General features: G+C 38.8%; 1 protein-coding gene across 6 annotated transcripts in view; it reads right to left on the bottom strand.

Moving 5' to 3' along the window:
- Positions 1–12,601, bottom strand: part of DENND5A (DENN domain containing 5A) — a 63,625-nt gene that overhangs the window by 25,578 nt on the left and 25,446 nt on the right. For 3 of the 6 annotated variants that reach the window (XM_081201941.1, XM_081201942.1, XM_081201944.1), the window contains 9 exons: positions 12,314–12,501; positions 10,414–10,731; positions 8,471–8,689; positions 7,185–7,419; positions 6,653–6,803; positions 6,064–6,157; positions 4,257–4,361; positions 3,545–3,676; positions 297–449 (listed from right to left, as the gene is read on the bottom strand). In XM_081201941.1, the coding sequence (XP_081058067.1) occupies positions 297–449; positions 3,545–3,676; positions 4,257–4,361; positions 6,064–6,157; positions 6,653–6,803; positions 7,185–7,419; positions 8,471–8,689; positions 10,414–10,731; positions 12,314–12,501 (1,595 nt within the window). The remainder of the gene's footprint in view (positions 1–296; positions 450–3,544; positions 3,677–4,256; positions 4,362–6,063; positions 6,158–6,652; positions 6,804–7,184; positions 7,420–8,470; positions 8,690–10,413; positions 10,732–12,313; positions 12,502–12,601) is intronic. The other 3 variants (XM_081201943.1, XM_081201945.1, XM_081201946.1) reach the window with 1 other exon arrangement.

The following is a 12,601-nucleotide window of genomic DNA, read 5'->3' as shown; positions in this document are numbered from 1 at the left end:
CATTCGGAAGTGTGGGAGGCAACTATGAGCACTGAAAGAGGAATCTGTCAAAATTATCTCTACCACCTCCATTCAGAAGATTCTCCGCTGGATCCAACCCTTAGTATTAAATTAAGCAGCTCTACCTAAAATGCAAATTCTAATTTACATAAAAGATTTCAATCTCATTCAAAAAAATTCAAGCATGTATCAGCACAACTCATTCTTAATATCTGAAAACAATACAAAAAGATGGCACATTTTTAAAAGGTAAGTAAATATTTGAAAAAGTGTAGAGTGATAATTTCAATTCTTACCTGCTTCACCTGCAGACCATGGCTCCATATCCTTTCCAAGAGATCACAGAGACTAGCTATTAATGTATTCTCTTCTACACCTGTAATGTTCACCTCACCATGACCAAGTTCGACTGCTTCACGACCCATTTTTTCCACTAGCATTCTCTTTGTCTTTTGAGACAGAAAGAGAAATGGACAGTTACTATTTGTCAGATGAAACCACCAGAATATTAGATAGCCTTCACATCATGTGAACAACGTGTTAGCTGAGTAAAATACAGTGATTTTAACTATAAAATGTGTTGTTTTAACTAGCAATTATATCTGTTGTGACATACTGCCAGCATTGTTCACTTTTCTGCCTTGTTTTTCTATAGAATCAGACATGGCAAACTTGTTCAGCACAATGGAAAAGTTACTGACAGCAAGTGAATTTAAGTCTATGGTTTGCCTGTGTGTGCAAATCCGTAACACCTGTTCTGCAATATTATTTATGTCAGAAATCAGATAATAAGAAAACCGGGAGATTCAAAACACAATGGTCTAGAAGAAATGTGAACAGAGAATTATACTTGCTGAACAGGGCTTTCCCGCCCACCCCCTTCCTGCTGAAGCCCTTGTTCCCCCCAAATCCATACATGAGCACCATGGATCCCACTGGCATGTCATGGGGTGTAGCACAGGTGGTTACAGCCAGAAAAGGCATTTGGAAACATCCCTGCTTGGAAAACAAAAGTGTGTTCTGCGCATACTATAGGCACTCTGTATCCTCCTCTGAGTTCATTATATGATTTATTTCTAATCCGTAGAACATATGTTGCCATTGCCCAGCAAAAACTACTCTGCAACTATACTTGTTGGAATTTTTTTCTCCCCTAATGGAAAGTTGATAATCCTAAACACATTACCTCTGTGGATGAAAATTACTGTGAGTGCCCCATATTTCTCATCTTTGAATTAGGAAAATACAGTTAAAGATCTCAGGATTCCTGCACCCCACCTAACCCTTGGGTAGAAAATCATAGATTAAACTGGAATAATTCTGGAAGGACATGTCTACATACAATCTAGAATTTCTAATTAACAAAGGTTATACTTTGCACATTTGTGCATGTCTGCTTATGTAAAGTAACTTCAGGTTCAAAGAGAAAAAAAGTTGTGGTATGTTTATGAATTATTAGGAAAACTGCACTCATTATGATGCTGTTTGGGGATTCTCCACTCTGTAGAAATTATCTACTGTTCACGAAAAATTATTTACCTGCCTCCAACCAAAAATAACTGTCCTTTTCCTAGCATGCATTGTTATGTGATACTAGGGAGCTCACAACATGCATGTGCTAGAGCAGAACTGTGATACAGATATGTTAATATGGGAGAAACAGTCAGTCCAATGCTTCCTGCTCTGTAGTTTAAGATGTTTTCTTTGCTCTTTTCTTCAGAGGGATATCTGTTGTCAGATTGGCTGTGCTGTGGCAAGAAGCAACCACTGGAAATCTCCTGTCTCATTGGGCTGGATGACTACTGGCTGCTTGTTCAAATTGTCTCCATGGATGAAATTTATACATTAATCCATCATAGGAAACCAACAGGGTGAGTTCAAAGGAAAAATCAAAGGTATCCCCTGTCCTGTTCCTCTCCCTATATAGCATTCCATAATTTCTATAGGGGTGGACCAAAGAAGCTTCCCTCCCCACTTTGTGGAGGAGAGGAAGGGCTTTACAGTGGTCACTGTAGTAGGAATAGTTCTCCCTCTGCTACCAAAGTTGCCAGCACAACCAGCAGCTTCTAAAATTAATACCATGTCACCATTTTAAGCCCTTTTTCATCTCCCCAAAACAGCAAACATCACTGTGTGACCCTCTACCTCTCTGTTTCAGGATCCACCTGAAATGGTGCCCTCAGAAAAGGATAAATGATGAAACAGGGAGAAAGGGGACCACTTTAAGGTTCCTCACCTATTAAGATTATGTTTTATAAATATTCAATAGTTATCAACAATCTCATCATTACAGCAGCAAATCTCTTTATCTATAAATTATTACAGAAGCAGTTTTTCTTCTAGGCTTAAGGAATGTGCCTTTCCATTTCAGTAAATTAACTTACATTGGGTGCTACAGCAGACAACTTTAACAACAGGACCTTGGTTGACAATCTGACACAGCAACACACTTTCCTCCAAATGCCCCAGGAAAAATTAAACAATTGATAATAGACTTTACAGCTGTTCTTGTAAGATGGTATAAAATGCTAGAGCTATAGAGCAATTGTGACAGGAACAGAACATGATACAGTTTCAGCTCATTTTTTAGACAGGTCTTTGCCACTATCAATAAAAGCATCTCATCTTTCTCAGGTAACAACTTTAAAGCAGAGAGAGTGCTGTGTCTCTGTCTTCTCTTACAGATATATTATTTGCCTCTAAGGTTTATCCTTAATCATCTCACACTGCAGACTTTACTTCTTATACCCACTGTTGATATCATTTGACAATTCCAATTTATCAGTCTTGAAAGATGGGCTTAGCTAATAGATGGGCTCAGCTGAAATACAAGCATGATTTCACACACACTGTTCAATCCATCTTCCTCTAGCTGACGAATAGCAGATTACTTAAGGCTAACCCTTGGCACTGTTAAATCAACAGAATTCTTTAAGGTAAGATCTGCTTCAAAACTTCACATAGTTATGGATACATGCAAAACATTTAATACTGATATGTGGATACAGCAGAAACCTGCACCAGACAGATACAAGTACCAAAAAACCAAGGTTAGATGCTCCTCCTTGTTCGTACATAGAACTGTAGAGTTGGAAGGAACCCCAAGGGTTATCTAGTCCAACTCCCTGCATGTACAATCATGTACAAAAAATCGCAACATTTATGGGCACCATAAAACAGACTTAAGAAGAATTGCATCAGTTGTGGCTCTGAGACCAAAAAAGAAGAAACCATGACCACAATATGGAGGAAAGAGTACATTATCTGAACTGTACTCTTTTTTATGATTAAACGTATCTTTAAACTTGACTATCAACAAAATTCCTGTACAAGGGGACTTCCCCATACTTTACACAAGAGGGAGCAATTTTGAGGCACATCCTTTTCTATGGATGAAATCCCTCCCTCCACTGAAGTAAATGGAGGAGCCTTCCATCTCAATATAAAATATCATCAAGGCACCATAAGATTAGGACATATGGTAGTCTACTACCTAGCTCCATGGTACTAGCAAAGGCTGCCTCAATAAAGATCAGCACCATACCTTATTTCGACATTCCTTCAGCAAACCTTCAACAAATTTCCAGTTGGTCTGGGCAATTACTGATGGCGAAAGGTTAGACAATTTGGGCTGCCGAATAGTGCTGCCAAGATTCCGAGCTTCTTGGATATACTTCTATAAACAAAGAGGAACATAAATATACAGAAATGCACAACTTTTAAAACGCTTAAAGCACTTATATGTGGAAGTATATGTTTTGCTCTTTTGTCAAAAAAAATCTAAAAAAATAATGGCATATTGAGTTCTCAAAGGACTAATGCTTTTATTTTATTGTACTGTAGATCAATAACTGGCAATTGTTATTGTTCAAGAAAAAACTGAAGCATTTTATTGCATGAATAGAGAACCATTGCACTGATTACACTATCCAATATATTTGTAATAGCATAATAATAAGATGATCCTGAAGACAGGAGTGCCTGGCGTGCTCTGGTCCATGGGGTCACGAAGAGTCGGACACGACTAAACGACTAAACAACAACAACAACAACAACAAGATGATCCCAGGTTTATATCAAATAAAATGCATTTGGACTGAACTTTTCAGCCACTGTAAGAGAAATTCTCTTTGGACTCTGAAATACATACTTAACTATGTATTTTTGTTCAGTACCATAACCGAACAACATGTTTTCATATTATATATAACAAGACACACACACACACACAATGTACCTACATAAACACAACATACCAGGTATAGTTCTGAAACAGATTTAAAAGAGTGCCTGAAAGGCCAATCATGCTGGTCCAAGTCTAAACAAAATTGCAACTGAAGGTCTGGCAAAGGAAAATCCAGCTGCTGGCAAAACAGGAAAGACAGCAAAACAAAAAACAAACCAAAAATCATATAGCTCATGTTAGATGAAAGCATGGTAAGCAGACATGAAATAATGAGAGCACACATGCAAAAACAGGACAGAGGCTGCTTAAGACAATTTATGTCTTTCCAAAGTGAGAAAGAATAATGATGTAATGCAATTTATAAATAACAGATTTCAACAGAGAAAAGAATAAAATGCATGCATCAACACATAAGACAAGATTTTTTTAAAAAAAGAAAATGACAGAAGCTTAGAACTCAGTTTTTACATATTTGGGGTAGCAGAAGACTGTTCTTCAGTGATTATATAACTGCCCCCCCCAATTGACATCAATGGCATATTGATACTTTTGGCTCTATACAAAAAGTTTACAGGATTCCTCTGCATCCTTGGTGTAATACAAATCAAGCAATTAGGCAAAGTGGGAGATTACTCTTTGGGTATTGGAAGATGACAACCAAATCTCAGAAAGTCTAGCGGAGAAGTCATTATCAAGGCTAGAGGGAAGGCATGAGAGAGAAAGCAAACAGGGTACAAACCACAACAAAAAACAAACAATATAACCACACTGTAAGGCTGCTTCCCCCAAACATACATGCAAACAACATGGGTCCTCATAGATGTCAAGAAGATGTCCAGCCCACCTTTACTCTGTGTCATGGGTGTGAATTGGTAGTTCAGCGGAATGTCACTAATCAGGAAGGGGTAAGGAGTGTGCAATCCAACCCTCACATAAGGCAGGTGAGGGTGTAAATTGATGTGACAGTGTAAATTTACACTTGCCAATACGGAAATGTGGGAAGGAAAGAGGTAAATTTGTGAGACACTTCTTCTTCTTCCAGGCAGATTTGGCAAGATAAAGACCCATCCTATGGACTGAGATGAGAAAGCTGGGGTTATGCAACCATCACCAGACGGCCCTGCAGAAATGGAGTTGGCAGTTCATGGAAGGTTTAGGGAACCTTAAAGGGTATAAGTCCACGATGTCTTAGGCTGCTGTGCACAATTGCATTTGGCACAAAACATGACTTGCCAATGTAATGCCCATGGGTGCACATGGACCAGAGAGGCCTTCTTGGCACCCACAAGATCCCATTGCTCTACCCCTTCTCTGATGAAATTATGCTTGCAAGAAGCCTTCTATTGCAACCAATATGAGGCTGTGTTTCAAGGTCAACTATGTCAGGAGGGCAATTTTGGGGAATTAGAGCTGGGGAAGGGACCATCAACTCCTCTAAGTCTCATTGCTGTGGAGAGTGACATTCCTGTAGACTGCAGCTGCATTCTCTAGGAAGTTCACACCACCTCCCAACTAGCTTGAAAAAAGCAAACACGTTTTTGAAAGCCTAACTGCTGGTGGGAAGGACAGCAAATATATGTAGCCATGCTTGCAGTGTGTGTGTGTGTGTGTGTGTGTGTGTGTGTGTGAGTGAGTGAAAGAGAAAGCTACAATAGTTTCTCCTATTTCAAATGTGCCCAAAGGCCCCCAAAGACAGACAACCCCTGGCAAAGACCTTTATTTTTAGAAGAGGTTACCATTTATATCAGATGAAGAACTGGGCTATGCTTTTTCATGGGGTTGGGAAAAGCATCTTATACATACAGTCTGATAACCTACATTATTATTCTGTACAAAATAAAGACATTAGATTGGAAATTGTGCTCAACAGTTTTCACCTCTCTCTGATCATTGTCAAGACGAAGGTGCTCTGTGTGCTGCTTCTGCCTGTCTTTCCGCCTCCACTGTGCAGGTGCATTTCGTTTGGTCCATCTAGAAAATTATAATCAATATTTTAAAAATGTATTCTAGCTCACAAACTGAAAAAGGGAATATATATGTCCGTTCTGGACTGCAGTCAATAGGGAGATAGGGTCAAAAGTAGTACAACATACAGTTTAACCAGAAACCTATACTAGGTCGAACCCCACTCAACATATTTTTGTTATTAATGTTTGAAAACTGACTATGATAGTCAAAGTTTATTTGTGGAAGTAGAGATTACAAGAAAAACTGGATGCTTAATTTCTCACTTCTCACTTTTGTCCCCTGATCTAGTACGTAGCTTCAAAACTTAACTCCAGAATGGTTAGCATGTCATCTGTAAGTTCATATGTTCATGACAGTCACCATTACATCCAAGTCTCAATTGCTGCCAACAGCCTACATTTTATAGTTATCACAACCAACTCCCAATTCAAAAGCTGAATGGCCCCCCAAATTGTGCAATTTGTTAAGCAGAAGATCTTCCAAACATAGCTTACTCACTTATTGCTTGCTGGCCCCGTAGAAAGAACATCAGACTGAAGTTTGGGGAAGAATCCAGGTTCATATTTTCCTTGTCCAATCTTCATATCTAGCAAGTGGGGATGGACTGCAGTATGATCTATTTTTGCAAGCCTTAATTCAATAGCTTTCTCTGAAGACAAACAAAACCATTACATTTACATCTTAAACCATATCATTCTGACAAGAGGTCGTCATGCGCGATTAAAAAGGAGAATAAAAGAGGCAAGTGGGAAGACAGCAACCCCAGGTCTATGAAACACAAGTTAGAAAGCTACTGTCAGAAATATGTATCCTGTTCAGAGTGCTAAAGGAGTATAAAGAACCCCCTGAAGAGCAAAACATTCATATTTCCATTTGAATCCATCTCTTAAATAGTGTCATTTATTAATAGTATTTTAAAACTACTGCATTTCTGAAGATCTTCTTTCTATCTGCTCCTAGCTGAGCATTAACTTGGTTTTACCAGGAGACATAACTATAGTGCCTTTAAAGATAATATTTCAGAGCTTACCAGCCTCATCGATGGTAGTACACTTTTGATACATGGAAGTGCGCAAAGTTGGTGTTCGAACATTTAACAGTCTAATTTTATCCACTCTAGAATCAAACACTCTCAAAATAGGGTCTTTATCATCATCATCATGGCACATAATCTTGTTGTCGATAAAGGAAGCAAACATCTGTGTCTCCAAAAATCTTGAGAGGAAAGGCAAATAAGGTTCTGGCTGGTCAGACAAGAATGATGCCTAGTAAATTGAAAGAAAATGTGTTTGTCTCCCCATGTTAAATGATTTCTGAAGGATATGAAGAATACTTTCAATTATCAACACAATCAAATTATTTTCTATTTTACTATATTTTAAATGTATTGTTTTATTATATTATATTATATTATATTATATTATATTATATTATATTATATTATATTAATTATATTATATTATATTATATTATATTATATTATATTATATTATATTATATTATATTATATTATAAATTTTAATATACACTCTGTTTTGAAACAGATATACAGGTAAAAAGGTAAAGGACCCCTGGACAGTTAAGTCCAGTCAAAGGCAACCATGCGGTTGCAGCACTCATCTCGCTTTCAGGCCGAGGGAGCCGGCATTTGTCCACAGACAGCTTTCCGGGTCATGTGACCAGCATGACTAAACCAATTCTGGTGCAACAGAACACCGTGATGGAAACCAGAGTGCACTTAAATGCCGTTTGCCATCCCGCTGCAGCGGTACCTATTTATCTACTTGCACTGGCGTGCTTTTGAACTGCTAGGTTGGCAGGAGCTGGGACAGAGCCATGGGAGCTCACCCCATCACTCAGTGGTTGTCTAATTTGGCCCTTACCAGCTAGAATCATCATAGGCAGACAGCTATGCACAAAGGAAACATAGTGAGGGAGTGGACTATCAGTTTATAGCGAAGCGAATAACCTGTGACTAATAAGTCAGTTTACAAAAGTAGTATTTTGTTTCTGATCTATCTTTTTAACAAGATGTGATTCACACCACCCGTTAAACATTCCAAGGAATTAAGTCATCACACAGTATCCTTCTCACAATTTACCACATTGATCTTAACAAAATTAGAGCTAATTCTGGCTGATATAAAGGGCTACTTTACAAATGAACACTCTTTTGATGCTTCAGTTCCCAGTCCTCCAAACCATGGTTTGTATGATTAGGACTGCGCCATGATGCTTCATGTGCCCTACTCTCCTTCCCATCATGCATATGGATCCCCTGTCCTCTGCTTTCATGGTGTCCATCTTTATACTCACTTTATCAAAGTTCTGCATCTGCTCTCTATTGGTGAACCATGACTCTTTGTCTTGACTGGGCTGAATTACAAATACTTCATAATCTGCAAACATCTGAGTGAAACGATTAGCAAAAATTTCCCGCACTTGAATATTCAGCTGGTAAATTCTGAACTCTTCTTCATCACATTGCACTTTGAGATCCTTCTTGCTGCTACCAGTCTCTTCTCGAACTTCAAGCTATAAGGAAAAAGAATTTGAAGCTATAATTATTCACATAGAAATTCTGCATTTGACTTATGTGAGGTTAAGCCTGTCAGAGACTAGGGTTATGTCCATGATGAATATTTTTTGGAATTGCAAGAGCTGATACAGGATGGTGCTGTGTTTATATTCATGGCAAGAGCGGAACAACAACAGTGCCTTTTCCCTAATGCATTTTAATTAAATTGTTTTCTAAGTGAAATTGTTTTTACAAACAAGTAAACCAGTTGAATCTGATAAAAAATTATTTCAGGTTTAGGGGAAAGGTACAGACCTGTTCACAGTCATTTTTAAAAAATATTGACTAATATCATCTGCCAATAAAATCACAAATTACTTATTATTTGGGGGAATATGTATCCATATCCTGTTACTAAGTGATTTCACAGGATATGGAGCAACCCAGTAATGTCTAAACTCTTTTATAATAGTCAAACTTGGTAAATTGTTTTATACAAACATTCTCTTTGTTCACCAAGGTTTAGAATAATAGATTTGATGCTGCTGTATGTATGTTATGTTTTTACCGATATGACTTTATTTTTGTAACTCCAAAAGGAAAAAAAGAAATAATTGGTTTGTTGGCATAACTAACACCCAGTTTCCAAATACTATTCCATATCAAGCTTCAAGTATATCTTCACCAAAAAAAAAAAAAAAAAAAAGGAAAATCAAGGTGAGGAACATTTATAGCAGTGTTTCCCAACCTTTTTTGGGCAAAGGCAGACTTGTTTGATGAAAAAAATCTCGAGGCACACCACCATTACAGCCCCGTGACGTCAGCGCGCAGCGTCACGCCGGGAGGGACGCACGAAAGTGTAAGTTTCAATTTTTTCCCCTCCCCCTTGCCGGGGAACCTCCAAGCTTTGGGGTGGGGGGGGGAGGAGGCAGCAAAGCGAGGCAGGAAGGAGAGCGCGGCTTGGCTGGGTGAGCTTTGGCAGGGGCAGGGAATGAGAGCCGCGAGGCGGGCGCTGCGGACGGAGGCGCTGCCCGCCGAGCTCGCAGGCAGCCAGACGGCGAGAGCCCCGCGCTGGGCGGCCTCTCCTCGCCGCCGCCGCCCCGCCTCTCGCCGCCCGACTCGCCCGCCTCCCTCCAGGCAACATCTCGCGGCACACCAGGCAACATCTCGCGGCACACTAGTGTGCCGCGGAACAGTGGTTGGGAAACACTGATTTATAGCATAGGCATTTCAATATCAAAAGCTTGCCAACATCAAAAGCTTACCATCATGACTGCTGTCATGACTACTAAAAAAACAATGCAAAAAAAATATTCTGACCACACAAACAGAAATCAGCCTTAAAGGAGAAGAGTTATGGGATACAATTCAAATACTGTACTGCAATAAGATAATGAAAATGACAAATTAATAAACCAATGGCACAATTTAAGCAATACTCATTAAAGACCTGGTATTAGATCAGTGGTACTAGAGCACCACAAATTAAAACAACTCATAGGCAGCCAAGCTGCACTACAACTGTGAATGTTGGCAAACATATTTGCTCCATACGTAAAATAAACTCCATACATCTCTGTAGCAGACAAGTCTCTCTCAAAATTACACAGGCATAGTGGCATGCAACAAAACTGGGATTAGAACCAAGTAGTAACGCAGATTCACAGTAAAGTTCCTTAGCAATCCACTATCAGCTGCACAATGTTCTAGTGTGAAGCTTCCATAAGTATTATGAAATTACCTTTTCTAGGCTCACACCTGTTCTTTTAACAAGTGCTTGAAGTCTTGCTATGGTCTCATTTTCTTTCAACAGTTCATATGAATTTAAAGTTGTTCCTCCTAGGTTACCATTTCTCTTATCAGAGACTATGTCACATGTTCTGAGGCTCTTCATCTTGGAGGCACTTTCACTACAGTGCAAGTTTCCCTCGGGTGAAATCCCAAAAGCCATAAGGATCTCAGAGACTTCCTGAATGAATTCAAGTTTATTTGGAAATTGAGGCAAGTCTTCTGGCAATTCAACATAGTGGTTGTCTATGTCCACAAAGCACAAATTTGCCTGAGAATTAAGTCAGGAGAGATATAAAAGAAATCATGAGCATATGTAAAATGTTGACACATATTGCACATGTAAAATGCCTGTGTTGTCATTTTGCAATGTGCAAAAAAATCCTAGGCATCGTAATGTGTAAACACACACTCATTAAAATCTGGAAATGTATATAACAACTTGAGAGAGAATAATTTGAATTAGAAAGTAGGATAACTGCCCAACTGGAAAGGATTAAGGCTGAAGTCCTAGGCACACTTTGGAAGAAGTCTTACCAAAATTAGGTCTTATTTCTGATTTATTTTCTTGACTCCTTGATACAGTGTCAGATTATTTACAATGCTTGGTCACAGTGGATTAAGAGGAAACACACATATCCTGTTCTTTTCAGCTGTGCTTGAAATGCAGGAAGGAAAGTAATCTGCATTTCCGTAAAGGAAACTTGTAAGACACGTAATAATTGTTTATGCCCTCAACAACAATTCCTTACTGTAGCAAACAATTCAGAGAATTGCAGAGGGCAAACATCTTTGCATTAGACTTAAATATGGTGTCAACATTCCAGTTCAAAAGCCACAAATGATGCTGGATAGCAATACCAGCATCCAGTGCTTTAGAAGAGAACTGAAGGACATCTAAGCTTGCATACACTATGAAGGCAACAGCCTTGGCCAATTTATTAAGGTCCTTCTTAACACAAATGTCAGCCTAAGGCTTTTTCTTAAGTAAGATCCTGGCCCATAACATGGACACGTGTGCTATGAAGGTGGCAGCTGCTGTTGCTCTATTAGGTGATAAGGTTTCATAACACGACCTAAGAATTTGCTCCCTTTTTATTGTCTGGATTTCTTAAAAACTCATCCTCATCCACAGGAGCCAGAATCATAGAGGTCAACTCCAACACTGAAGCATTTACAAGAGTCACTTTCATCTTATTCATGAACTGCTGTGGCAATATATAGTGGGTTGAATTCAAAGTAGTGCTAAGGTGATTGCAGGAGAATGTACATACTGGCCAGAGAATGTACAAAATGGAGTCTATATATACACACATACTGTACCTAAGTCCTTTTGTAGAGAAGGTCTATTAACTGGACAATATGTATAATTCTTTAGGCATAAATTATGTGCACAGTGGTTGGTTGTACTGAACATTAACCACTCAACTCACATTACCTGTTATACCGATAATTTCCTGGATGAGTTCTGCTCCATTTTTGTTAACATACTTTAAAATTACCATTGAGAAACTATTCCTAGCAAAAGGAATACGGCTAAGGGATACTGCTAACAAAAATATGTAGCCAAAAGCATACCTTCATCTTACAATCTCAAGTGTAGGTCATATTAGGAAAATATTCAGTATCCTGAGAATCACATTTAATTTTTAAAGCTTCAACAATCAATTTGAAAGAATGTCAGCTTTTTTTTCTTCTTAACTAGTCCTTTACCCAATCTACCCCAAACCAAATCACACATTGTTCTAGAGAGACTTTTATAGTGGAAGAGCAGGAATAACACGAATTCAAAATTCTATCCTTTGGAAACAGTTTAGCAAGTAGTGAAGCCTGACTCGAGTAAAATTTCTCACCTCTTGAGGGAGCTCCAGCTTAGACCGGTCATCTAGTCCATTGGAGTGCAAGCCCATCAAATATGGGACAGGAGCATCTAAAAAATGCAGGAGAGAGGCTGGAAGGATGGGAACATAGACATGCTGCCATTGGAATGGAAACATCAGTGCTGTGATTGTCTCTGCCACAGTCATCAGTCTCTGGTAATCTAAAAACAGGAAGTAGTGAAGAAGAGAACACACTTAGAGAGCCACCATGAAAATGCAATTATCAGCACAAACCTTGAGGCTTCATATAAGGAGCACTAA

This window comes from Podarcis bocagei (assembly GCF_964188305.1).
Source record: "Podarcis bocagei genome assembly, chromosome: 1".
Classification (NCBI taxonomy): domain Eukaryota; kingdom Metazoa; phylum Chordata; class Lepidosauria; order Squamata; family Lacertidae; genus Podarcis; species Podarcis bocagei.
The sequence above is the reverse complement of the archived record's forward strand: the minus strand, read 5'-3'. Positions and strand labels throughout refer to the sequence as shown.